At 60.0% G+C, this 24,217-nt stretch overlaps 1 protein-coding gene across 1 annotated transcript in view; it reads left to right on the plus strand.

Moving 5' to 3' along the window:
* LOC139585699 (A.superbus venom factor 1-like) overlaps positions 1-24,217 on the plus strand; it is a 32,665-nt gene that overhangs the window by 5,132 nt on the left and 3,316 nt on the right. Inside the window, exons 8-37 of the mRNA XM_071418545.1 lie at positions 116-218; positions 793-913; positions 1,506-1,621; positions 2,469-2,615; positions 4,005-4,217; positions 4,899-5,093; positions 5,657-5,815; positions 7,117-7,246; positions 7,991-8,062; positions 8,776-8,976; positions 10,496-10,610; positions 11,162-11,247; positions 11,827-11,966; positions 12,048-12,260; positions 13,289-13,355; positions 13,733-13,819; positions 13,913-14,116; positions 14,917-14,992; positions 15,075-15,234; positions 16,887-16,982; positions 17,071-17,221; positions 17,750-17,913; positions 18,484-18,642; positions 19,974-20,124; positions 20,240-20,291; positions 20,817-20,904; positions 21,289-21,375; positions 22,086-22,191; positions 23,391-23,480; positions 23,989-24,075. Of these exons, the coding sequence (XP_071274646.1) occupies positions 116-218; positions 793-913; positions 1,506-1,621; positions 2,469-2,615; positions 4,005-4,217; positions 4,899-5,093; positions 5,657-5,815; positions 7,117-7,246; positions 7,991-8,062; positions 8,776-8,976; positions 10,496-10,610; positions 11,162-11,247; positions 11,827-11,966; positions 12,048-12,260; positions 13,289-13,355; positions 13,733-13,819; positions 13,913-14,116; positions 14,917-14,992; positions 15,075-15,234; positions 16,887-16,982; positions 17,071-17,221; positions 17,750-17,913; positions 18,484-18,642; positions 19,974-20,124; positions 20,240-20,291; positions 20,817-20,904; positions 21,289-21,375; positions 22,086-22,191; positions 23,391-23,480; positions 23,989-24,075 (3,836 nt within the window). The remainder of the gene's footprint in view (positions 1-115; positions 219-792; positions 914-1,505; positions 1,622-2,468; positions 2,616-4,004; positions 4,218-4,898; positions 5,094-5,656; positions 5,816-7,116; positions 7,247-7,990; positions 8,063-8,775; positions 8,977-10,495; positions 10,611-11,161; positions 11,248-11,826; positions 11,967-12,047; positions 12,261-13,288; positions 13,356-13,732; positions 13,820-13,912; positions 14,117-14,916; positions 14,993-15,074; positions 15,235-16,886; positions 16,983-17,070; positions 17,222-17,749; positions 17,914-18,483; positions 18,643-19,973; positions 20,125-20,239; positions 20,292-20,816; positions 20,905-21,288; positions 21,376-22,085; positions 22,192-23,390; positions 23,481-23,988; positions 24,076-24,217) is intronic.

A 24,217-nucleotide genomic window follows, 5' to 3' on the forward strand; every position in this document is an offset into this window, starting at 1 on the left:
ACACAGTGACAGGGTGACACGGTGACAGAGTGACATGGTGACACAGTGACACAGTGACATGGTGACACAGTGACACAGTGACAGGGTGGCACGGTGACACGGTGGCTGTCCCCAGGTACCTGTATGGGAGGAAAGTGGATGGGATGGCCTTTGTCCTGTTTGGGGTCATGGTGGACGATGAGAGGAAGAGCATCCCCCAGTCCCTGCGGCGCGTCCCGGTGAGCCTGGCACTGCCACTGTCCCTGTCCCCAGCGCTGCCACTGTCCCTGTCCCCAGCCCTGTCCCGGTGAGCCTGGCACTGCCACTGTCCCTGTCCCCAGCGCTGCCACTGTCCCTGTCCCCAGCCCTGTCCCTGTGAGCCTGGCACTGCCACTGTCCCTGTCCCCAGCGCTGCCACTGTCCCTGTGAGCCTGGCACTGCCACTGTCCCTGTCCCCAGCCCTGTCCCGGTGAGCCTGGCACTGCCACTGTCCCTGTCCCCAGCGCTGCCACTGTCCCTGTCCCCAGCCCTGTCCCGGTGAGCCTGGCACTGCCACTGTCCCTGTCCCCAACGCTGCCACTGTCCCTGTCCCCAACCCTGTACTAACCCTGTCCCCAACCCTGTCCCCATGTCCCCAACCCTGTCCCCAGGTGCAGGACAGTGACACCGAGGCCATGCTGTCCCCTGCTGTCCCTAACCCTGTCCCCAGTGTGTCCCCAATGTGTCCCCAGGTGCAGGACGGTGACGCTGACGTCCTGCTGTCCCTAACCCTGTCCCCAATGTGTCCCCAATGTGTCCCCAATGTGTCCCCAGGTGCAGGATGGTGACGCTGATGTCCTGCTGTCCATGGCTCAGCTGCGCGAGCGCTTCCCCAAGCCCCAGGAGCTGGTGGGACACTCCCTCTATGTCACTGTCACCGTCATCACCGAGTCGGGTCTGTGCGGGGACACGGGGGGACACGGGGGGACACGGGGAGACAGGGACAGCAGGGGGACATGGGGGGACACGGGGGAATATGGGGAGACAGGGACAGTGAGGGGACACGGGGGGACACGGGGGGACATGAGGGGACAGGTACAGCAGGGGGACCCAGGGGACAGGGACAACGAGGGGACAGGGACAGCTGGGGGACATGGGGGGACACAGGGGGACATGGGGGGACATGAACAGCAGGGGGATATGGGGGGACATGAGGGGACATGGGGGGACAGGGACATCGGGGGACCCAGGGGGACATGGGGGGACAGGGACATCAGGGGGACCCAGGGGGACAGGGACAGCAGGGGGACACAGGGGACAGGGACAATGAGGGGACAGGGACAGCAGGTGGCAGGGGGACAGTGAGGGGACAGGGACAGAGAGGATGTGGGACACCTGGGACAGGGCCCGGAGGTGACACGGCCGCCGCGGTGTCCCCACAGGAGGGTGGTGGGGGGACATGGGGGGACAGGGACAGTGAGGATGGAGGGACACCTGGGGTGGGGACAGGGCCCGGAGGTGACACGGCCGCCGCGGTGTCCCCACAGGCAGTGACATGGTGGAGGCCCAGCTTGGTGACATCAAGATCGTGACGTCCCCCTACAGCATCCACTTCACCCGCACCCCCAAGTACTTCAAGCCGGGGATGCCCTTTGACCTCATGGTTGGTGACATCCTGGGGACAGCGGTGGCCCAGGGTGGTGGCACGGGGACCCACGGGGTGTCCTGGGGTGGGGACAGGGCACAGCTGGGGCTGGAGGAGGAGTCGGTGCCTGGGTGATGTCCCCGTGTCACCTGAGAGGGGCTGGGGACCAAGAGCTGTCCCCGTGTCCCTGGGGTGGCACTTGCTGGTGCCAGTGTCCCTTTGCAGTGCCACCGCCCCTTCCCGGTGTCACCGCCCCTTCCCGGTGTCACCGCCCCTTCCCGCTGTCCCCTCCCAGTGCCACCACCCCTTCCCGGTGTCACCACCCCTTCCCACTGTCATTGTCCCCAGTGCCACCACCCCTTCCCAGTGTCCCTTCCCTCACTCCCACATCCCCCCATCCCTCAGTGTCCCCTCCAAGTTTATGTCACCAATCCCGGTGTCCCCTCCAGGTTTATGTCACCAACTCTCAGTGTCCCCTCCAGGTTTATGTCACCACCCCTGGTGTCCCCTCCATGTTTATGTCACCAATCCCAGTGTCCCCTCCAGGTTTATGTCACCAATCCCAGTGTCCCCTCCATGTTTATGTCACCACCCCCGATGTCCCCTCCAGGTTTATGTCACCATCCCCAGTGTCCCCTCCAGGTTAATGTCACCACCCCCAGTGTCCCCTCCAGGTTTATGTCACCACCCCCGGTGTCCCCTCCATGTTTATGTCACCAACCCTCAGTGTCCCCTCCAGGCTTATGTCACCAATCCCCGTGTCCCCTCCAGGTTTATGTCACCAATCCCGGTGTCCCCTCCAGGTTTATGTCACCCCTCAGTGTCCCCTCCAGGTTTATGTCACCACCCCCGGTGTCCCCTCCAGGTTTATGTCACCAACCCTGATGGGTCCCCGGCGCCGCGTGTCGCTATCGAGGCCGATGGCTTCCAGGGCCAGGTGTCCACGCGGGGCGATGGCACGGCCAGGCTGGTCCTCAACATGCCGGCCACCAGGGACAGCGTCCCCATCACCGTGAGTGGGGACACCGCTGTCACCTCACCAGGGTGGCCCAGGGCTGGGGAGGTGACCGGGCCTTGGGGTGGCTGAGGTGGTGATGACCATGGCTCAGGACAGCAGGACTGGACATTGGTGATGGTCAGTGCACTGTGGTGGTCAAGATGTCCAGAGACCTCCATAGTGGCCAAAATCTCCATAGTGGCCAAAATCTCCATGATAACCAACAGACTTCCATGATGGCCAAGACCTCTATGGAACCTCCATGGTGGCCAAGGCCTCCATGATGGCCAAGCCCTTTGTGGTGGCCAAGACCTCTATGGAACCTCTGTGGTGGCCAAGCCCTCCATGATGGTTCCTCTATGGAACCTCTCTGGGGGCCAAGCCCTCTATGATGGCCAAGCCCTCCATGATGGCCAAGCCCTTTATGGTGGCCAAGACCTTTATGGAGCCCCTATGGTGGCCAAGGCCTCCATGATGGCCAAGATCTCTATGGTGGTCAAGACTGCCATGATGGCCAAGCCCTTTATGGTGGCCAAGCCCTTTATGGTGGCCAAGACCTTCATGGAACCTCTATGCTGGCCAAGACCTCTATGGAACCTCTCTGGTGGCCAAGCCCTCCATGATGGACCTTTATGGAGCCCCTATGGTGGCCAAGATCTCCATGATGGCCAAGATCTCTATGGTGGCCAAGTCCTCCATGATATCCAAGACCTCTATGGTGACCAAGACCTTTATGGAGCTCCTACGGTGGCCATGCCCTCCATGACTGCCAAGCCCTCCATGATGGCCAAGACTTCTATGGAACCTCTCTGGTGGCCAAGACCTCCATGATGGCCAAGCCCTCCATGATGGCCAAGGCCTTTATGGTGGCGAAGGCCTCTGTGGAGGCTACAACCTCAATGGAACCTCAATGGTGGCCAAGCTCTCCATGATGTCCAAGGCCTTTATGGAGCCCCTATGGTGGCCAAGCCCCCCCATGATGGTTCCTCTATGGAACCTCTATGATGGCCAAGCCCTCCATGATGGCCAAGCCCTCCATGATGGCCAAGGCCTTTATGGAGCCCCTATGGTGGCCAAGGCCTCTATGGAACCTCTCTGGTGGCCAAGGCCTCTATGGAACCTCTCTGGCGGCCAAGGCCTCCATGATGGCCAAGCCCTCCATGATGGTTCCTCTATGGAACCTCTCTGGTGGCCAAGCCCCTCCATGATGGCCACGGCCTCTATGGAACCTCTCTGGTGGCCAAGGCCTCTATGGAGCCTCTCTGGTGGCCAAGGCCTCTATGGAGCCTCTCTGGCAGCCAAGGCCTCTATGGAGCCTCTCTGGCAGCCAAGGCCTCCCCGCTGCCCCCAGCCCGGCCCGTGTCCCTCCCCGCTGACCGAGTGCCCCCGTGTCCCCCGTGCCAGGTGCGGACGGCGCAGGAGGGGCTGCCCCCGGAACGCCAGGCCTCGCGGCAGATGACGGCCCAGGCCTATCGCAGCCAGGCCGGCTCGGGCAACTTCCTGCACCTGGCGGTGGCCGCCACCGAGCTCCAGCCCGGGGACAACCTGGCCGTCAACTTCCACCTCAAGACCAGCGACAACAACGTCCGCAACTCCGTCCCGTTCTTCACCTACCTGGTGGGTACCCGCGGTTGATCGGTGGTGCCCCCACCTTGGCCATCTGGACGTCCACGGACCTGGAGGACATTTGGATGAGCCTGGGGGGTCCTTGAGGGACTTGGGAGGTCCTTGAGGGGTTTGGGAGGTTCTTGAAGGAACTGAGCAGTCCTTGAGGGGTTTTAGGAGGTTCTTGGGGGTTCTGAGAGATCCTTGAGGGGTTTGGGAGGTTCTTGAGGGGTTTGGGAGGTTCTTGAGGGATCTGGGAGGTTTCACCTACCTGGTGGGTACCCGTGGTTGATCGGTGGTGCCTCCACCTTGGTGACCACCTGGACATCCAGGGACCTGGAGGACATTTGGAAGGTTCTTGAGGGGTTTGGGGGGTCCTTGAGGGGTTTGGAAGGTTCTTGAGGGAGCTGAGAGGTCCTTGAGGGGTCTGGGAAGTTCTTGAGGTGTTTGGGAGGTCCTTGGAGGTGTTTGGGAGGTCCTTGAGGGGTTAGGGAAGTCCTTGAACGTTTTGAGAGGTTCTTGAGGGGTTTGGGAGGTCCTTGAGTGGTTTGGAAGGTTCTTGATGGAACTGAGAGATCCTTGAGGGGTTTAGAAGGTCCTTGAGGAGTTTGGGAGGTTCTTGAGGGGTTTGGGAGGTCCTTGAGGGGACACTGAGGGGCGTCCAGGTGGTCACCAAGCCTGGGTTCCTGGCAGATCATGACCAAGGGCCGCATCCTCCGAGCCGGCCGGCAGCGGCACGAGCCCGGCCAGAGCTTGGTGACCATGACCCTGCCGGTGACGCCCGAGCTCATCCCGTCCTTCCGCATCGTGGCCTTCTACTACGTCCTGCCCGGCGAGATCGTGGCCGACTCCGTCTGGGTGGACGTCAAGGACACCTGCATGGGCTCCGTCAGTGTCCCCTGGTGGTCCCAGGGGGGTCCCAGGGGGTCTTGGAGACGTTGGAAGGGCCTTGGTGGTGGTGGAGTGGTCCTTGGGGTGGCCCTGGAGGCACCTGGGAGGTCTTGGAGGTGTTTGGGGGGTCCTTGAGGCACCTGGGAGGTTCTTGAGGGGTTTGGGAGGTTCTTGAAGGAACTGAGAGGTCCTTGAGGTGTTTGAGAGGTTCTTGAGGGGTTTGGGAGGTCTTGGAGGTGTTTGGGGGGTCCTTGAGGCACCTGGGAGGTTCTTGGAGGGGTTTGGGAGGTCCTTGAGGGACCTGGATGGCCTTGAGGTCCTTGAAGTGGCCCTTGAGGGGTCTGGGAGGATTTGGAGGTGCTTGGGAGGTCCTTGAGGGATCTGGAAGTTCCTTGAGGCGTTTGGGGGCCCTTGAGGGATCTGGAGAACCGGTGGCCCTGGTGGCCCTGGTGGCCCAGACATGAAGCCCATGTCCAAATGTGGTGTCTCCCGTGGTGGGGGGAGGACAAAAGTGTCTTTTGGGGACATCCTGGGGACGTCACCTCCTGTGTCTGTGGCAGCTGGTGGTGAAGGGGGCGACAGAACGTGACAACCATGTCCAAGAGCCGGGGGCACGGATAGGGCTGCGCCTCGAGGGCGACCACAAGGCCTACGTGGGGCTGGTGGCCGTGGACAAGGGGGTCTACGTCCTCAACAAGAACAAGTTCACCCAGGCCAAGGTGGGTGGCCCTGTCCTCCATGTCCCCTGGTGGTGGCCACCATGGTTGTCCCTGATGTCCCATGGTGGTGGCCACCATGGTTGTGCCTGTCCCCATCATCTCCTTGTGGTGGCCACCATGGTTGTGCCTGTCCCCATTGGTCCTTGGTGGTGGCCACCATGGTTGTGCCTGTCCCCATCATCTCCTTGTGGTGGCCACCATGATTGTCCCTGTCCCTGCTGTCCCTTGGTGGTGGCCACCATGGTTGTCCTTGTCTCCATTGGTCCTTGGTGGTGGCCATCATGGTTGTCCTTGGGCCTGCTGTCCCTTGGTGGTGGCCACCATGGTTGTCCTTGTCTCCATCATCTCCTTGTGGTGGCCATCATGGTTGTCCCTGTCCCCATCATCTCCTTGTGGTGGCCACCATGGTTGTCCTTGGGCCTGATGTCCCATGGTGGTGGCCACCATGGTTGTCCCTGTCCCCATTGTCCCTGGGTGGTGGCCGTGGACAAGGGGGTCTTTGTCCTCAACAAGAACAAGCTCACCCAGACCAGGGTGGGTGGCCCTGTCCTCCATGTCCCCAAGGGGTGGCCATGGCCATCCCCAGCATCCTTGGGTGGTGGCTGTCACGGCTGTCCCTGTCCCCATCGTCCCCTCCTGGTGGCCATCATGGTTGTCCCTGTCACCCCTGGTGGTGGTGGTGGCTGTCACGGGTGTCCCCCATCCCTGCCATCCCTGCGTGGTGGCCGTGGCCGTCACAGCTGTCCCCATTGTCCCCAGGGTGGGGTGGTGGCCATCACAGCTGTCCCCATCATCCCTGGGTGGTGGTGGCAGTGTCACAGCTGTCCCCATCACCCCTGGGTGGTGGCAGTGTCACAGCTGTCCCCATCATCCCTGGGTGGTGGTGGCAGTGTCACAGCTGTCCCCATCATCCCTGGGTGGTGGCAATGGCCATCACATCTGTCCTGTCACCTCTGGGTGGTGGTGGCAGTGTCACGGCTGTCCTGTCACCCCTGGGTGGTGGCACTGGTCACAGCTGTCCTGTCACCCCTGGATGGTGGCAGTGTCACAGCTGTCCTGTCACCCCTGGGTGGTGGTGGCAGTGTCACGGCTGTCCTGTCACCCCTGGGTGGTGGTGGCAGTGTCATGGCTGTCCTGTCACCCCTGGGTGGTGGCAGTGTCACAGCTGTCCTGTCACCCCGGGTGGTGGTGGCAGTGTCACGGCTGTCCTGTCACCCCTGGGTGGTGGTGGCAGTGTCACGGCTGTCCTGTCACCCCTGGGTGGTGGTGGCACTGGTCACAGCTGTCCCCTGTGGGCGCAGGTTTGGGACACGGTGGAGAAAAGTGACATCGGCTGCACGGCGGGCAGTGGCCGGGACAACGTCGGCGTCTTCGCGGACGCCGGCCTGAGCCTGGCCACCAGCGTCAAGGTCACCACGCCCCAGCGGTCAGGTGGGGACAGCTGTGGTGGCACCGCGGGGACAGGCGGGTGGCACCTCAGGGAGGTGGCATCTTACAGAGGTGGCACCTTGGGGATGGAGCAGGGGACGGGGATGGTGGAGGAGGTGGCACCTTGGGGATGGAGGAGGAGGTGACACCTCAGGGATGGTGGAGGTGGTGGCACCTTGGGGATGGGGATGGTGACACCTCAGGGATGGGGATGGTGACACCTCAAGGATGGTGGAGGTGGCACCATGGGGATGGAGGAGGTGGCACCTTGGGGATGGTGGAGGTGACATCTCAGGGATGGTGGAGGAGGTGGCACCTTGGGGATGGAGGAGGAGGTGACACCTCAGGGATGGTGGAGGTGGCACCTCAGGGATGGGGTAGGTGACATCTCCGGGATGGTGGAGGTGGTGGCACCTTGGGGATAGGAGAGGTGACATCTTGGGGATGGAGGAGGTGGCACCTTGGGGATGGAGGAGGTGGCACCTTGGGGATGGTGGAGGTGGCATCTCAGGGATGGTGGAGGTGGCACCATGGGGATAGTGGAGGTGGCACTTCAAGCATGTGGCACCTCAGAGACAGGAGAGGTGACACCTTGGGGATGGTGGAGGTGACACCTCAGGGATGAGGGAGGTGACACCTCAGGGATGAGGGAGGTGACACCTCGGGGATGGTGGAGGTGACGCTGAGCTTTGGGATGTGACACCTGGGACACCTTGGGGTCCTGACCAGTGTCCCCTCTGTCCCCAGAGCTCCTGTGTCCCCAGCCTGCCAAACGCAAGCGGCGCTCGCTGGCACTCGCCGAGTACAAGGGCACCAAGGGTGGGTGGCACTGGGGTGTCCCTTGTCCCCAGGGGTCACCAGGGTGTCCCTGGTCCCCAGGGGTCCCCAGGGTGTCCCTTGTCCCCAGGGTCCCCAGGGTGTCCCTTGTCCCCGAGGTCACCAGGGTGTCCCTTGTCCCCAGGGGTCACCAGGGTGTTCCTTGTCCCCAAGGTCCCCAGGGTGTCCCTTGTCCCTGAGGCTGCCAAAGTGTCCCAGACCCTGAGGGTCACCAGTGTCCCATGTCCCACAGCAACCCCTGTCCCAAAGGCCACCAGAATGTCCCACACCCCGAGGTCCCCATTCCCGAGAGCCACCAGAGTGTCCTACACCCCCGAGGGCCACCAGTGTCCCATGTCCCTGAGGGCCACCAGAGTGTCCCGTGTCCCAAAGAGCCACCGGAATGTCCCACACCCCGAGGTCCCCATGTCCCTGAGGGCCACCAGAATGTCCCACACCCCTGATGTCCCCATCCCCAAAGGCCACCAGAATGTCCCACACCCCGAGATCCCCATTCCAGAGACACCAGAGTGTCCCACACCCCTGAGGGCCACCAGAATGTCCCACACCCCGAGATCCCCATTCCAGAGCCACCAGAGTGTCCCACACCCCGTGGTCCCCATGTCCCAAAGAGCCACCAGAGTGTCCCACACCCCGAGGTCCCCACTCCCTCGAGCCACCAGGGCCTGTCCCATCCCACTCCTGGTGTCCACCAGCGGCCGAGTACTCGGACAAGCTGGAGAGGAGGTGCTGCGAGGACGGGATGAAGGACAACCCGATGGGACACGGCTGCGAGCAGAGGAGCGAGTACATCCTGGAGGGCGACGCCTGCGTCCGCGCCTTCCTCGACTGCTGCAGATACATCAAGGCCAAGCGGGACCAGCAGAACCTCTCGCCCAGCGCCGGCCTGGCCAGAAGCAAGTGTTGGGTCACGGAGGGTGGGAGAAGGTCGGGGAGCTTGGAGGAACCTCGGGTGGAGGTTGGTGGAGTGTCCTGGGTGGGTTTTGGGTGTTCCTTGGTGGAACTCAGATGAAGGTGAGCTTGAGCAGAGCTTGGGTGAAGGTTGGGTGTTCCTTGGTGAAGGTGAGGCGAAGCTTGGGTGTTCTTTGGGTGTTCCTTGGATGTTCCTTGAGTGTTCCTTGGTGAAGGTCAGGTGAATGTTGGGTGTTCCTTGGGTGTTCTTTGGGTGTTCCTTGGGTGTTCCTTGGTGAAGGTGAGGCGAAGCTTGGGTGTTCCTTTGATGTTCCTTTGATGTTCCTTGGATGTTCCTTGGATGTTCTTTGGATGTTCCTTGGATGTTCCTTGAGTGTTCCTTGGTGAAGGTCAGGTGAACCTTGGGTGTTCCTTGGATGTTCCTTGGGCGTTCTTTGGAATTTCCCTGGGGGAAGTTCAGGTGGAACTCAGGTGGAGCTTGGGTGAAGGTTGGGAGGGTCTTGGCTGGGTTTTGGGTGTTCCTTGGTGGAACTCAGGTGAAGGTGAGCTTGAGCAGAGCTTGGGTGAAGCTTGGGTGTTCCTTAGTGAAGGTCAGGTGGATCTTGGGTGTTCCTTGGGTGTTCCTTGGTGAAGGTCAGGTTTTGGGTGTTCCTTGGTGGATCTCAGGTCAAGGTGAGCTTGAGCAGAGCTTGGGTGTTCCTTGGGTGTTCCTTGGTGAAGGTCAGGTGAACCTTGGGTTTTCCTTGAGTGTTCCTTGGTAAAGGTGAGGCGAAGCTTGAGTGTTCTTGAGTGTTCTTTGGATGTTCCTTGGATGTTCTTTGGTGAAGGTCAGGTGAAGCTTGGGTGTTCCTTGGGTGTTCCTTGGTGGAATTCAGGTGAAGGTGAGCTTGACCAGAGCTTGGGTGAAGGTTGGATGTTCTTTGATGAAGGTCAGGAGAACCTTGAGTGTTCCTTGGGTGTTCCTTTGATGTTCCTTGGGCGTTCTTTGGACTTTCCCTGGTGGAAGGTCAGGAGAACCTTGAGTGTTCCTTGAGTGTTCCTTGAGTGTTCCTTGGGTGTTCCTTGGGTGTTCCTTGGGTGTTCTTTGGGTGTTCCTTGGACTTTCCCTGGTGGAAGGTCAGGAGAACCTTGGGTGTTCCTTGGGTGCTCCTCAGGTGGAGCTTGGGTGAAGGTTGGGAGGGTCTTGGGTGGGTTTGGGGCATTCCTTGGGTGAAGGTCAAGTGGCCCTTGGACAACCCATTGGGCAACGCTTGGGTGACAGGTGGGTGACCTTGGGCAAGACAAGGGGTGACACTGGGGTGACACTGGGTGACACTGGGTTGAGACTGGGTGGTGCTGGGTGACACTGGGGTGACACTGGGTGGCACTGGGTGACACTGGGTGGCGCTGGGTGACACTGGGTGGCGCTGGGTGACACTGGGGTGGCATTGGGGTGATACCGGCTCCACTCAGGGGTCTCAGCCCTGAGGCCACGTTCGAGAGTTCCGATGCCACCACCCCCAGGCTTTGAGGACGAGGATCCCTTCTTGGAGGAAGATGAAATCACCTCGCGGACCCTCTTCCCCGAGAGCTGGCTGTGGCAGGTGGAGCAGCTGACGGGGGATCCCAACGAGCTGGGGTGAGCCTGGACCTCCTGTGCCACCACCCTCCTGTCCCACCACCCTCCTGTGCCACCACCCTCCTGTGCCACCACCTCCCTGTGCCACCACCCTCCCACCCCACAGCCCAGCCTGGGCACCCTGTCCCCATCCAGCTTGGACATCTCTGGAGAGCAGTTATGGTCACCCCAAAGCCACACAAAGGTCCCTGCTAAACTCCTGATCCAGCTCAGGGGTTCTTGGTCCTCTCAGGGGTCATCTCCAAGCTCCTGGTCCTGCTTGGGGGTCCGTGGGGTGGGGACATCTCTGGGGACCAGGGAGGTGCCACTGTGGGTTTGGGACATCTCTGGGGACCAGGGAGGTGCCACTGTGGGTTTGGGACATCTTTAGGGACCATGGAAGTCCAGCTGTGGGGCTGGGACATCTTTGGGGACCAGGGAGGTGCCACGGTGGGTTTGGGACATCTTTGGGGATCAGGGAGGTCCCGTTGTGGGTTTGGGACATCTTTGGGGACCAGAGAAGTCCCATAGTGACACCCCCTGACCCCCTTGGTCACTCCTGTCCTCTCCAGGATCTCGGCCAAGACGGTGCCCGTGTTCCTGCAGGACTCCATCACCACCTGGGAGATCCTGGCCGTCAGCCTCTCCCCCACCAAAGGTAGGGGGTCATGGAGGACAAGGGGGTTCCTGGGGCCAGCAGAATGTCCCCAAACCTCGTGGGGGGTCCCTGAGACCTGAAGGGTCCCCTAAAGCCTGGAGGGGTTCACCAGGATTTGAGGGATCTCCAAAATCTGAGGGGGAGATGCCCCAAAGCCTGGTGGCCATCCTTGGGATTTGAGGGATCTCCATGGAACTTGAGGGATCTCCTAAACTTTGGGATTCAAGGGGTCTCCTAAACCTTGGGAGGACTCTGTGGGTCTTGATGGATCTCCCAAACCTTGGGAGGATCCCACAGTTCTTGATGGATCTCCTAAACCTTGGGAGGACTCTGTGGGTCTTGATGGATCTCCCAAACCTTGGGAGGATCCCACAGTTCTTGATGGATCTCCTAAACCTTGAGAGGATCCCACAGTTCTTGATGGATCTCCCAAACCTTTTGAGGGCTCTGTGGGTCTTGATGGATCTCCCAAACCTTTTGAGGACTCCCTGGCCTTCCAGGGACCTCTGAAGACCTCGGGGCTGCCTTGGGGGCACGAGGTGTCCCCAACCCCAAGGCCTCACGTGTCCCCAACCCCAGGGCTGTGCGTGGCCACCCCCTACGAGGTCACGGTGATGAAGCAGTTCTTCATCGACCTCCGCCTGCCCTACTCGGTGGTGAGGAACGAGCAGGTGGAGATCCGCGCCATCCTCTACAACTACATGCCACAAGACATCACGGTCAGCTGGGGACATTTTTTTTGGGGACGCCAAAGGTCACCCTGTCCAGACCTCAGGTGTGACCTCCTTGTCACCGTCCAGGTGCGCGTGGAGCTGATCTACAACCCCGACCTGTGCAGCCCCTCCACGGCCAAGCGGCGCTTCCAGCAGGTGCTGCGGGTGAAGGCCGAGTCCTCGCGCGCCGTGCCCTTCGTCATCGTCCCCCTCAAGCTCGGCCAGCTGGACGTCGAGGTCAAGGCGTCCGTCCGCGACCGATACATGGGTGATGGGGTCAAGAAGAAGCTCCGGGTGGTGGTGAGTGGCCAAGAGTGGTGGCATCTGTGTTCTTGAGATGTTCCCAGCATGGTGGCATCCATGGTGTTCTCCTTCAGTGTTGGGCGGCCACCATGGGTGGGCCAGGTCCACCACGGCAGAGGTGGGGGGTGGGTGGTGGCACGTCCAGTCAGCCGTGGTGGCACCAAGGGGTCAGCGTGTGTGGCCAGTTTGGTTTGGTTGCATCATTGATTTGGTGTTTTCAATCAATATCTTCATTGATCACCTGGATGGGGTCAGGCTGACCATGGGACTTGATGCTTGTAATCAATATCATCATTGGTGATCTGGATGGGGTCACCAGGGCCAGGCTGACCATGGGACTTGATGCTTTTAATCAATATCTTCATTGGTGATCTGGATGGGGTCAGGTTGACCATGGGACTCGATGCCCTCATTGATTTGATATTTTTAATCAATATCTTCATTGGTGATCTGGATGGGATCACCAAGCTCAGGATGACCATGGGACTTGATGTTTGTAATCAATATCTTCATTGGTGACCTGGATGGGATCACCAAAGCCAGGATGACCATGGGACTCGATGCCCTCATTGATTTGGTATTTTTAATCAATATCTTCATTGATGAGATCACCAAGCTCAGGATGACCATGGGACTCGATGCCCTCATTGATTTGGTGTTTTCAATCAATATCTTCATTGATGATCTGGATGGGGTCACCAGGGTCAGGCTGACCATGGGACTCAATGCCCTCATTGATTTGATATTTTCAATCAATATCTTCATTGATGATCTGGGTGGGGTCACCAAGCTCAGGATGACCATGGTGGCCACACAATGAAGTTGACCAAGACACAAGAGTGACCTTGGGGTCTCCAGGACCTCAGCGACCTGTGTGACCCGGTGTGGCCTCCTGGGGCTGTCCCCATGTGTCGCTGGGGGTACTGGTTTATACTGGGAGGCCTCTCCCAGTGGTCCAGAGGGGTTGGGACAGGGAGGACCCCAGAGCCAAGCCCACCTTCAGTGCCGGACTCTGCCCTGGACAGCCCGAGGGGATGCGGCTGGAGAAGACGGTGAAGATCGTGGAGCTGGACCCGCAGAAGAAGGGAGTCAGTGAGTGACATCTCTGGGCAGGTCCCACGGTGGCTTTGGGACATCTCTGGGGACTGAGGAGGTCCCACGGTGGCTTTGGGACATCTTTGGGCTCCATGGAGGTCCCACGGTGGGTCTGGGACGTCTTTGGGGACCAGGAAGGTCCCGTGGTGGGTTTGGGACATCTTTGGGGTCCATGGAGGTCCCACTGTGGGTTTGGGACATCTGGAGGGATCAAGGAGGAACCTCCAAGCTCAGGTTTGGGACAGCTTGGAGGACAGGGGACATCCCACCAGAGAACTGGGGCATCTCAAGGGACAAGGGACACCCTGATGTGGGGTGGGGCTGGGTCACCTCAGGGGAGGTTTTGGGGTCACCACCGCCACCCCACCCCACAGACGGCGTGCAGGAGGAGCGGGTGAAGTCTGCCGACCTCTCGGACATCGTCCCCAACACCGAGTCGGAGACCAAAGTCAGCATCCAGGGTGAGCACCACGGAGAAGACACGTGGGGACAAGCTGGCTGGGGAGGGGGACAGGTGGGACATCTTGGGCGTGACACGTCCTCTCCTGGCGCAGGCAACCCCGTGTCCATCATCGTGGAGAAGGCCATCGATGGGGCCAAGCTGAAGCACCTGATCGTGACCCCGTCGGGCTGTGGGGAGCAGAACATGATCGGCATGACGCCCACGGTCATCGCCGTCCACTACCTGGACAACACCATGCAGTGGGAGAACTTCGGCATCGACCGCCGGGCCGGCGCCATCGAGCTGATCAAGAAAGGTGGGAACGGCCCCAGAAGGGAGGGGATGTCCTCAAAATGGTGGGAATGGCAACAAAAGTGGTGGGAATCTCCTCAAAATGGTGGGAATGGCAACAAAAGTGGTGGGAAAGTCCTCAAAATGGTGGGAATGTCCTCAAAATGGTGGGAATGTCCTCAAAATAGCGGGAACATCCTCAAAATGGTGGGAATGTCCTCAAAATGGTGGGAACATCCTCAAAATGGTAGGAATGTCCTCAAAATGGTAGGAACATCCTCAAAATGGTGGGAACGTCCTCAAAATGGTGGAATGCCCTCAAAATGGTGGGAATGGCGCCAAAATGGTGGGAACGGCCCCAAAAGTGGTGGGAATGTCCTCAAATAGTGGGAACGTCCTCAAAATGTGGGATGGCAACGAAAGTGGTGGGAACTGTCCTCAAAATCGTGGGAGCAGCCTCAAAATGGTGGGAATGGTACCAAAATGGTGGGAAAGTCCTCAAAATGGTGGGAACATCCTCAAATTTGTCATTGCATTGACCAATGGTTGGAGAACGTTGTTGGCTTGAAGTCATCACTGGCCATCCCTTGCATTGACCAACGGCTGGAGAACGTTGGTGGCCCGTGGCCACCGCTTGCGTTGACCAACAGTTGGAGGCCATTGGTGGCCTGAAGCCCACCCAGGCCACCCCTCATGTTGACCAATGGCTGGAGAACATTGATGGCCTGAGGCCACCCCTCCTGTTGACCAATGGCTGGAGGGCACTGGTGGCCTGAAGCCCACCCAGGCCACCCCTCACGTTGACCGATGGCCATCTCCTCGCAGGTTACACCCAACAGTTGGCCTTCCGCAAGCCCGACAGCTCCTACGCCGCCTTCACCAGCCGCTCCTCCAGCACCTGGTGAGGGACCTGCTGCCACCACTGCCACCACCCAGCCCAGGTGACAGGGCCAGGTGTGACCCTCAGGTGTCCCCATGCCCAGGCTGACCGCCTACGTGGTGAAGGTGTTCGCCATGGCCAGGAAGCTGACGGACATCGAGCACAGCGAGATCTGCGGCCCCATGAAGTGGCTCATCCTCAACAAGCAGAAGCCGGACGGGGTCTTCCAGGAGGACGCGCCTGTCATCCATAAGGAGATGGTGGTAGGGGGACCCTGTCCCAGTGACCTCAACCCTGTCACTGCTGGTGGCCAAAGCTTGGGGGACCTCGGGTGGAGGGTGGGAGGTTTTGGGTGAAGGTCTGGTGAACTTTGAGTGTTCCTTGGACGTTCCTTGGGTGAAGGTCAGGTGTTCCTTGGGTGCTTTTTGGGTGTTCCTTGGGTGAAGATCAGGTGAGCATCAGGAATTCTTTGAGTGTTCCTTGGTTGAAGTTCGGGTGGGTTTTGGGTGTTCCTTGCCTGAAGGTCAAGTGTTCCTTAGATGGTTTTTGGGTACGTTCCTTGGGTGAAGGTCAGGTGTTCCTTGGGTGCTTTTTTGGTGTTCCTTGGGTGCTTTTTGGGTGTTCCTTGGGCGTTCCTTGGGTGAAGATCAGGTGAACCTCAGGAATTCTTTGAGTGTTCCTTGGTTGAAGTTCGGGTGGGTTTTGGGTGTTCCTTGGGTGGTTTTTGGGTGTTCCTTGGAGTTTCCTGGGGTGAAGGTCAGGTGAAGGTCAAACATTCCTTGGGTGCTTTCTGGGTGTTCCTTGGGTGTCCCTTGGGTGTCCCGTGGGTGTCCCTTGAGTGTTCCTCATGTGAAGGTAGGTGAAGGTCAGATATCCTTTGAATGTCCCTTGGGTGACATTTGAGTGTCCACTGGGTGTCCCTTGAGTGTCCCTTGGGTGTTCTTTGGGTGTCCCTTGATTGTCCCTTGAGTGTTCCTCACCTGAAGGTCAGGTGAAGGTCAGATATTCTTTAGATGTCCCTTGGGTGACGTTTGGGTGTCTTTGGGTGTTTCTTGATTGTCCCTTGGGTGTTCCTCACGTGAAGGTCAGATATCCTTTGGATGTCCCTTGGGTGAAGTTTGAGTGTCCCTTGGGTGTTCTTTGGGTGTCCCTTGGGTGTTCTTTGGGTGTCCCTTGGGTGTTCCTCACATGAAGGTCAGGTGAAGGTCAGATATGCTTTAGATGTCCCTTGGCTGTCCCTTGAGTGTTCCTCACCTGAAGGTCAGGTGAAGGTCAGATATTCTTTGGACACCCCTTGCGTGTTCTTTGGGTGTCCCTTGGGTGTTCCTCACATGACGGTCAGGTGAAGGTCAGATGTTCTTTGGGTGTCCTTTGGGTGAAGTTTGGGTGTCCCTTGGGTGTTCTTTGGGTGTCTCTTGAGTGTTCCTCACCTGAAGGTCAAGTGAAGGTCAAATATTCTTTGGGTGTCCCTTGGGTGTCCTTTGGGTGTCCCTTGGGTGTTCCTTGGATGTTCCTTGGGTGTTCCTCACCTGAAGGTCACATGAAGGTCAGAGACCCTTTGGATGTCCCTAAGGTGAAGTTTGGGTGTCCCTTGGGTGTTCTTTGGGTGTCCATTGAGTGTTCCTCACATGAAGGTCAGGTGAAGGTCAGATGTTCTTTGGGTGTCCTTTGGGTGAAGTTTTGGTGTCCATTGGGTGTCCCTTGATTGTCCCTTGAGTGTTCCTTACATGAAGGTCACAGACCCTTTGGGTGTCCCTTGGGTGAAGTTTGGCTGTCCCTTGGCTGTCCCTTGGCTGTCCCTTGGGTGTCCCCTCGGACCAGTCAAGGACACATCTTTGGAATGAGCTGCTGGTGGACCACTGAGCTCTTGGAAAACCCCAATCCCGAGGTTTTTTCCCTCTTTTTCATCCCGCAGGGAGGCTACGCCGGCGCCGAGCCCGAGGTGTCCCTCACCGCCTTCGTCCTCATCGCCCTGCAGGAGGCACGGGACATCTGCAAGGACCACATCAACGTGAGTGACCCCACAGGTGACATTCCTGAGCTTCCAGACCGTCGTGGAAGCCACCTGAGATGCCAAATTCTCCATCCTTGGTTCCCAGAGCTTGGACGACAGCATCAACAAGGCCGCCGGGTTCCTGGCGCGGCGCTACGAGCAGCTGGCCCGGCCCTACACGGTGGCCCTGGCGTCCTACGCGCTGGCCCTGGCCGGGAAGCTCAAGAGCGAGAGGGTCCTCATGAGGTTCTCCAAAGGTGACGTCTCAAGAGGGGTCAAACTGGGGTGAACGGAGGTGGGTTTGGAGGTTCTCAAAGGAGACACCGCAAGAGGGGTCAAATTGGGTTGAAAGGAGGTGGGATTGGGTCCTCATGAAGTTCTGCAAAGGTGAGACCTCAAGAGGGGTCAAAATTGGGGTGAAAGGAGGTGGTTTTGGGTCCTCCTGAGCTTCTCCAAAACTGTATCCTCACCCAGGGTTGGAATTTGGGGCCAGGGGAGGTGGTTTTAGGTCCTCCTGAGCTTCTCCAGAACTGATCCTCACCCAGGATTGAGATCTGGGGTCAGAGGAGGAGGTTTTGGGTTCTCATGAGGTTCTCCAGAACTGAATCCTCACCCAGGGTTGGAATTTGGGGTCAGGGGAGGTGGTTTTGGGTCCTCCTGAGCTTCTCCAGAAGTGCTTTAGGACCCTCCTGAGATAACGCCTCACCCGGGGCCATCATTTGAGGCCGGGCTGAGGTGGCCGTGGGGGTCCCTGGTGGCCGAAGGTGTCCCCGGTGTCCCCGCAGGCGGGGCCAGCTGGGAGGAGAGCAACGCCCGCACCTACAACATCGAGGGCACGTCCTACGCGCTGCTGGCCCTGGTGCAGATGGAGAAGGCCCAGCTGGCCGGGCCCGTGGTCCGGTGGCTGGCCCAGCAGAACTACTACGGAGGGGGCTACGGCTCCACCCAGGTGGGACACGGGACAGCCCCGGCCACCGCGGGGACAGCCCCGGGACCCCCGGCGGCGCTGGGGGTGACAGGGAGGGGCGTGGTCGTTTTGGGGACGTCCTGGGTGGCGCAGGAGCCAAAGGGCGCTCGGAAGAGTTTGGGGAGCTCCAGGTGATGTCACCAAGGCCTGGTGACACTGGTGTCCCCTCAGGCCACCCCGGAGCCCTTGTGGGTTCTCCACCAGTGTCCCCAAGCCCTGGTGACCCCAGTGTCCCCTCAGGCCACCCCAGAGACCTTGTGGGTTCTCCACCCAGTGTCCCCAAGCCCCGGTGACCCCGGTGTCCCCTCAGGCCACCATCCTGGTGTTCCAAGCGCTGGCCCAGCACCAGGTGGACACAGAGCTGGTGTCCCCAAGGCCTGGTGACCCCAATGTCCCCTCAGGCCACCCAGGAGCCCTTGTGGGTTCTCCACCAGTGTCCCCAAGCTCCAGTGACCCCAATGTCCCCTCAGGCCACCATCCTGGTGTTCCAAGCTCTGGCCCAGCACACACAGGTGGTGTCCCCAAGCCCCGGTGACCCCAATGTCCCCTCAGGCCACCATCCTGGTGTTCCAAGCGCTGGCCCAGTACCAGGTGGCCGCGCAGGCCCAGGAGCAGCTGGAGCTGGACGTGTCGGTGCTGCTGCCGCGCCGCGCCAGCCCCATCAAGTACCGCATTGAGAACCGCAACGCGCTGGTGGCGCGCTCCGCCGAGGTAACGCCCCTGGCACCTGTCCCTGGCACCTGTCCTCGTCACCTGTCCCTGTCACCTGTCCTTGGCACCTGTCCCTGGCACCTGTCCCTGTCCCTGTCCTTAGCACCTGTCCTTGGCACCTGTCCCTGGCACCTGTCCTTGTCACCTGTCCCTGTCCTTGGCACCTGTCCTTGGCACCTGTCCCTGGCACCTGTCCTTGTCACCTGTCACCTGTCCTTGGCACCTGTCCCTGGCACCTGTCCTTGGCACCTGTCCCTGTCCCTGTCATTGGCACCTGTCCCTGGCACCTGTCCTTGGCACCTGTCCCTGGCACCTGTCCCTGTCCCTGGCACCTGTCCTTGTCACCTGTCCTTGTCCCTGTCACCTGTCCCTGTCCCTGTCCTCGTCACCTGTCCTTGGCACCTGTCCTTGGCACCTGTCCTTGGCACCTGTCTCTGTCCCTGTCACCTGTCCTTGACCTTGCCTCCTGTCCCTGTCCTTGTCACCTATCCCTGTTCTTGTCTCCTTGTCACTTGTCCCTGTCCCTGTCCTTGCCACCTGTCCCTGTCACCTGTCCCTGTCCCCTGTCCCTCTCCCTGTCCCTGTCCCTGTCCCCTGGCATTGTCACCTGTCCCTGTCACCCCTGCATCTCCTCGTTGGACAATCCCCTCCCATCACCATGGCCACCGTTGTCCCTTCCGTGTCCCCTCCTGTCCCCTCTGTGGCCTCTCAAGGTTTGGGATGTCTCAGGCCCTTGTCACCTGTCACTTTGTCACCCTGTCCCCTGGCATTGTCACCTGGCGCTGTCACCTCTGGGTCTCCTCGTTGGACGATCCCGTCCCATCACCACGGCCACCGTTGTCTTTGTCCCTTCCCTGTCCCCTCTGTGTGCTCTCAACTCTGTGGACATCCCTGGTTCCTATCTCCTCCCAGTGTCCCCTGTCCCTCCTGGGGACGTCCCCTGCCTCCTTCCCAATGTCCCCAATGTCCCCTGTGCCCTCCCAATGTCCCCTGTCCCTCCTGGGGACGTCCCCTGTCTCCTTCTCAATGTCCCCAGTGTCCCCTGTCCCCTCCCAATGTCCCCTGTCCTTTCCCAATGTCCCCAATGTCCTCTGTCCCCTCCCAATGTCCCCTGTCCCCTCCCAATGTCCCCAGTGTCCCCTGTGCCCTCCCAATGTCCCCTGTCCTTCCCAACATCCCCTGTCCCTTCCCAACGTCCCCTGTCCCATCCTGATGTCCCCAATGTCCCCAATGTCCCCTCCCAATGTCCCCTCCCAATGTCCCCTCCCAATGTCCCCTCCCAATGTCCCCAGTGTCCCCTCCGATGTCCCCACCGTCCCCTGTCCCCTCAGACCAAGCACAACGAGGACTTCACGGTCAAGGCCGAGGGCGTGGGCAAGGGGACAATGACAGTGGTGACCGTGTACCACGCCAAGGTCCCCGAGAGGGAGGACAAGTGTGACAAGTTCCACCTGAGCGTGGACGTGGAGGAGGTCAACAAGGGTGGGTCCCCAACTGTCCCCTCCCTGTCCTGGCGGTGTCACCGCCAGCCCCTCCCCGCGTCCCCTCTGTGAGCGCCCCGTGTCACCTTCGATGTCACCTCGGTGTCCCCACCCAGGCAGGGAAGAGGAGGATATCATCAGGACGGTCAAGATCAACATCTGCACCAGGTGGGGACACTGGGGACACTGGGGACACTGGGGACAGGGAGGAGAAGGGGAGGAAGGGACACTGGGGACAAGGAGGAAAATGGGGACATTGGGGACATCAGGGACAGGGTGAGGACATTGGGGAGATTGGGGAGAGGGAGGAAAATGGGGACATTGGGGACAGGGACAGCTGAGAAAGTATGGGGACACTGGGGACACTGGGGACACTGGGGACAACGGAGACAGAGAGGGGATGTTGGGGACAGGGACATCGGGGAGAGGATGGGGACATTGGGAACATTGGGGACATTGAGGACATTGGGGACCATAGGACAGGGACATCAGGGAAAGGATGGGGACACTGGGGACACTGGGGACAGGGTGGGGAATGGGATGGAGGGACACAGGGGACATTGGGGACAGCGGGGACAGGGATGGTGACACTGGGGACAAAAAGCACTCACCTTGTCCCATGGGGGCGTTGGGGACATCGGGAGGGACAGGGGGGTGGGGACAGGCGGGGTGGCCTCAGCTGTGTCCCCACAGGTACCTGGACACCGTGGATGCCACCATGTCCATCCTGGACGTGTCCATGCTCACGGGATTCACACCGGACGTGCAGGACCTCAGGAGGGTCAGTGAGGGGACACGGGGACACCACAGGGGACATGGGGACACCACAGGGGGACATGGGGACACCACGGGGACATGGGGACACCACGGGGACACTGGGGGGACATGGGGACACTGGGGGGACATGGGGACACCACGGGGACATGGGGACACTGCGGGGACACTGGGGGGACATGGGGACACCACGGGGGGACATGGGGACAAAGACAAGGGACCCCAAGTCTTTGTGCCATCATGTGCCACCATGTCCCCTCGTTGCCACACGTGCGTCCTTGTGTCCCCACATCCTTGTTGTCCCCATGTGTCCCCACGGTCCTGGTGTCACACTGTCCCCAGTGTCACACTGTCCCCAATGTCCCCAATGTCACTGTGTCCCTGTCCCCAGCTGTCCGAGGGCGTGGACAGGTACATCTCCAAGTTCGAGCTGGACCAGGACAAAGAGCGGAGCAACGTCGTCATTTACCTGGACAAGGTGGGGACACTGGGGACACTGGGGACACTGGGGACACTGGGGTGGGGATGGGACTGGGATGGTGACAGGGACAAAGTGGGACAATGACAAGGTGGGACAGGGATAGGACGGATGGGGACACAGGGGTGGGGACATGATGGGACAGGAACAGGGACAGGGATGGGGACAGGGGCGGGGACAGGGACAGGGACAAGGGGGGACAGGGATGGGGACAGGGGCGGGGACAGGGATGGGGACAGGGGCAGGGACAGGATGGGACAGGGACAAGGTGGGGAGACAGGGACAGGGACAGGGACAATGTGGGGGGACAGGGATGGGGACAGGGGCAGGGACAGGGACGGGATGGCACAGGGGTCAGGATGGAGTTGGGGACATGGGTGGGGACAGGAGGGGGACAGGGCTGTGACAGGGCTGGGGACAGGGGTGGTGACAGCAACAGTGTCAAGGTGGTGACAAGGACAGGGATGGCTGGGGACAGCACGGGGACATGGCTGGGGACAGGACCGGGTGCGCTGGGGAGGTGGCTCGCAGCCTGTCTGAGTGCCACCCCCCTGTCCCTGTCCCTGTCCCTGTCCCCTGTCCCTGTTCCCTGCCTGTGTCCCCTGCCTGTGTCACCTGTCTCCCGTCCCTGTTCTCATCCCCATGGCTGTCCCTGTCCCCATCAATGTCCCCGTTCCCTGTCCCCGTCCCTGTCCCCGCGCTGTCCCCAGGTGTCACACAGGGCCCAGGAGTGTTTCGCCTTCAAGGCCCACCAGAGGTTCCAGGTGGGGCTGATCCAGCCCGCGGCCGTCAGCGTCTACAGCTACTACAGCATCGGTGTGTGACTGTCATTGTCATTGTCACTGTCACTGTCACTGTCACTGTCCCTGTCACTGTCATTGTCTACAGCTACTACAGCATCGGTGTGTGACTGTCATTGTCATTGTCACTGTCACTGTCACTGTCACTGTCACTGTCACTGTCTACAGCTACTACAGCATCGGTGTGTGACTGTCATTGTCATTGTCACTGTCACTGTCACTGTCACTGTCACTGTCCCTGTCACTGTCACTGTCTACAGCTACTACAGCATCGGTGTGTGACTGTCCCTGTCACTGTCACTGTCACTGTCACTGTCACTGTCTACAGCTACTACAGCATCAGTGTGTGATTGTCACTGTCACTGTCACTGTCATTGTCACTGTCACTGTCACTGTCCCTGTCACTGTCTACAGCTACTACAGCATCGGTGTGTGACTGTCATTGTCACTGTCACTGTCACTGTCACTGTCTACAGCTACTACAGCATTGGTGTGTGACTGTCATTGTCATTGTCACTGTCCCTGTCACTGTCACTGTCCCTGTCCCTGTCACTGTCTACAGCTACTACAGCATTGGTGTGTCCTTGTCACTGTCACTGTCCCTGTCCCTGTCACTGTCCCTGTCCCTGTCCCTGTCATTGTCACTGTCTACAGCTACTACAGCATCGGTGTGTCCTGGTCACTGTCACTGTCCCTGTCCCTGTCCCTGTCATTGTCACTGTCTACAGCTACTACAGCATCGGTGTGTCCTGGTCACTGTCACTGTCCCTGTCCCTGTCATTGTCACTGTCTGCAGCTACTACAGCATCGGTGTGTCATTGTCATTGTCACTGTCACTGTCCCTGTCCCTGTCCCTGTCCCTGTCACTGTCTACAGCTACTACAGCATCGGTGTGTGATTGTCATTGTCACTGAGCCCATCCCTCTCCCTGTCCCCAGTGCCTCCCAGGTCACCTGGGTCACCTCTGTCACCTGTGTCGCCATCTCCTTGTGTCCCCCTGCCTGATGTCCCCCGCTGTTCCCATGTCTCCTGCTGTCCCCGCTGTCCCAGCTATCCCCAGCTGTCCCCTGTTGTCCTCACTGTCCCCACTGTCCCTGCTGTCCCCCCCTGTCCCCCGCTGTCCCCTGATGTCCCCCGCTGTCCCCTGATGTCCCCCCCTGTCCCCCGCTGTCCCTGCTGTCCCCGCTGTCCCCTGATGTCCCCGTGTCCCCGCAGATGATCGCTGCACCCGGTTCTACCACCCGGACAAGGAGGGAGGGAAACTGAACAAGATCTGCCAGGGGGACGTTTGTCGCTGCGCCGAAGGTGACACGGGGACACGGGGACACGGGGACAGGGTGGGACACGTCATGGCCATGGTGGGGACGTGTCACGGTCATGGTGGGACACGGGGACAGGGTGGGACATGTCCTGGCCATGGTGGGGACACGTTGATGTGATGGGACACTTCATAGCCATGGTGGGACACGTCATGGCGATGATGGGGACATGTCATGGTCATCGTGGGACACATCAATGATGAGATGTCACATGTCACCGTGGTGGGGACATGTCATGGTCATGGTGGGACACGATGTGATGGGACACTTCATGGTCATTTTGGGGACATGTCCTGGTCATGGTGGGACACATCACGGCCATGATGGGGACACGTCCCTGCTGTGGTGGGACACGTCATGACCCTGGTGGGGACACGTCACTGATGAGATGTCACATGCCATAACTGTGATGGGGACACGTCCCTGCCACAGCTGACCTTGTCATGGCTGTGTCCCCGTGATGTCCCCACGATGTCCCCATGATGTCCCCACAGAGAGCTGCTTCAAGCGCCAGGAGGAGGCCAGGGACATCACGGTCAACCAACGCATCGAGAAGGCCTGCGAGCCCGGGGTGGACTTCGGTGGGACATGGGGACAGTGGGGACACTGGGGACAATGGGGACATTGAGGGCATTGGGACAATGGGGGCAATGGGGACATCAGGGATGTTGGGGACAATGGGGATACTGGAGGACAATGGGGACATTGAGGGCATTGGGGATG

The sequence above is a fragment of the Agelaius tricolor genome, unplaced genomic scaffold, assembly GCF_023055355.1.
Source record: "Agelaius tricolor isolate 1412-34295 unplaced genomic scaffold, bAgeTri1.0.p SCAF_88, whole genome shotgun sequence".
NCBI classification, from domain to species: domain Eukaryota; kingdom Metazoa; phylum Chordata; class Aves; order Passeriformes; family Icteridae; genus Agelaius; species Agelaius tricolor.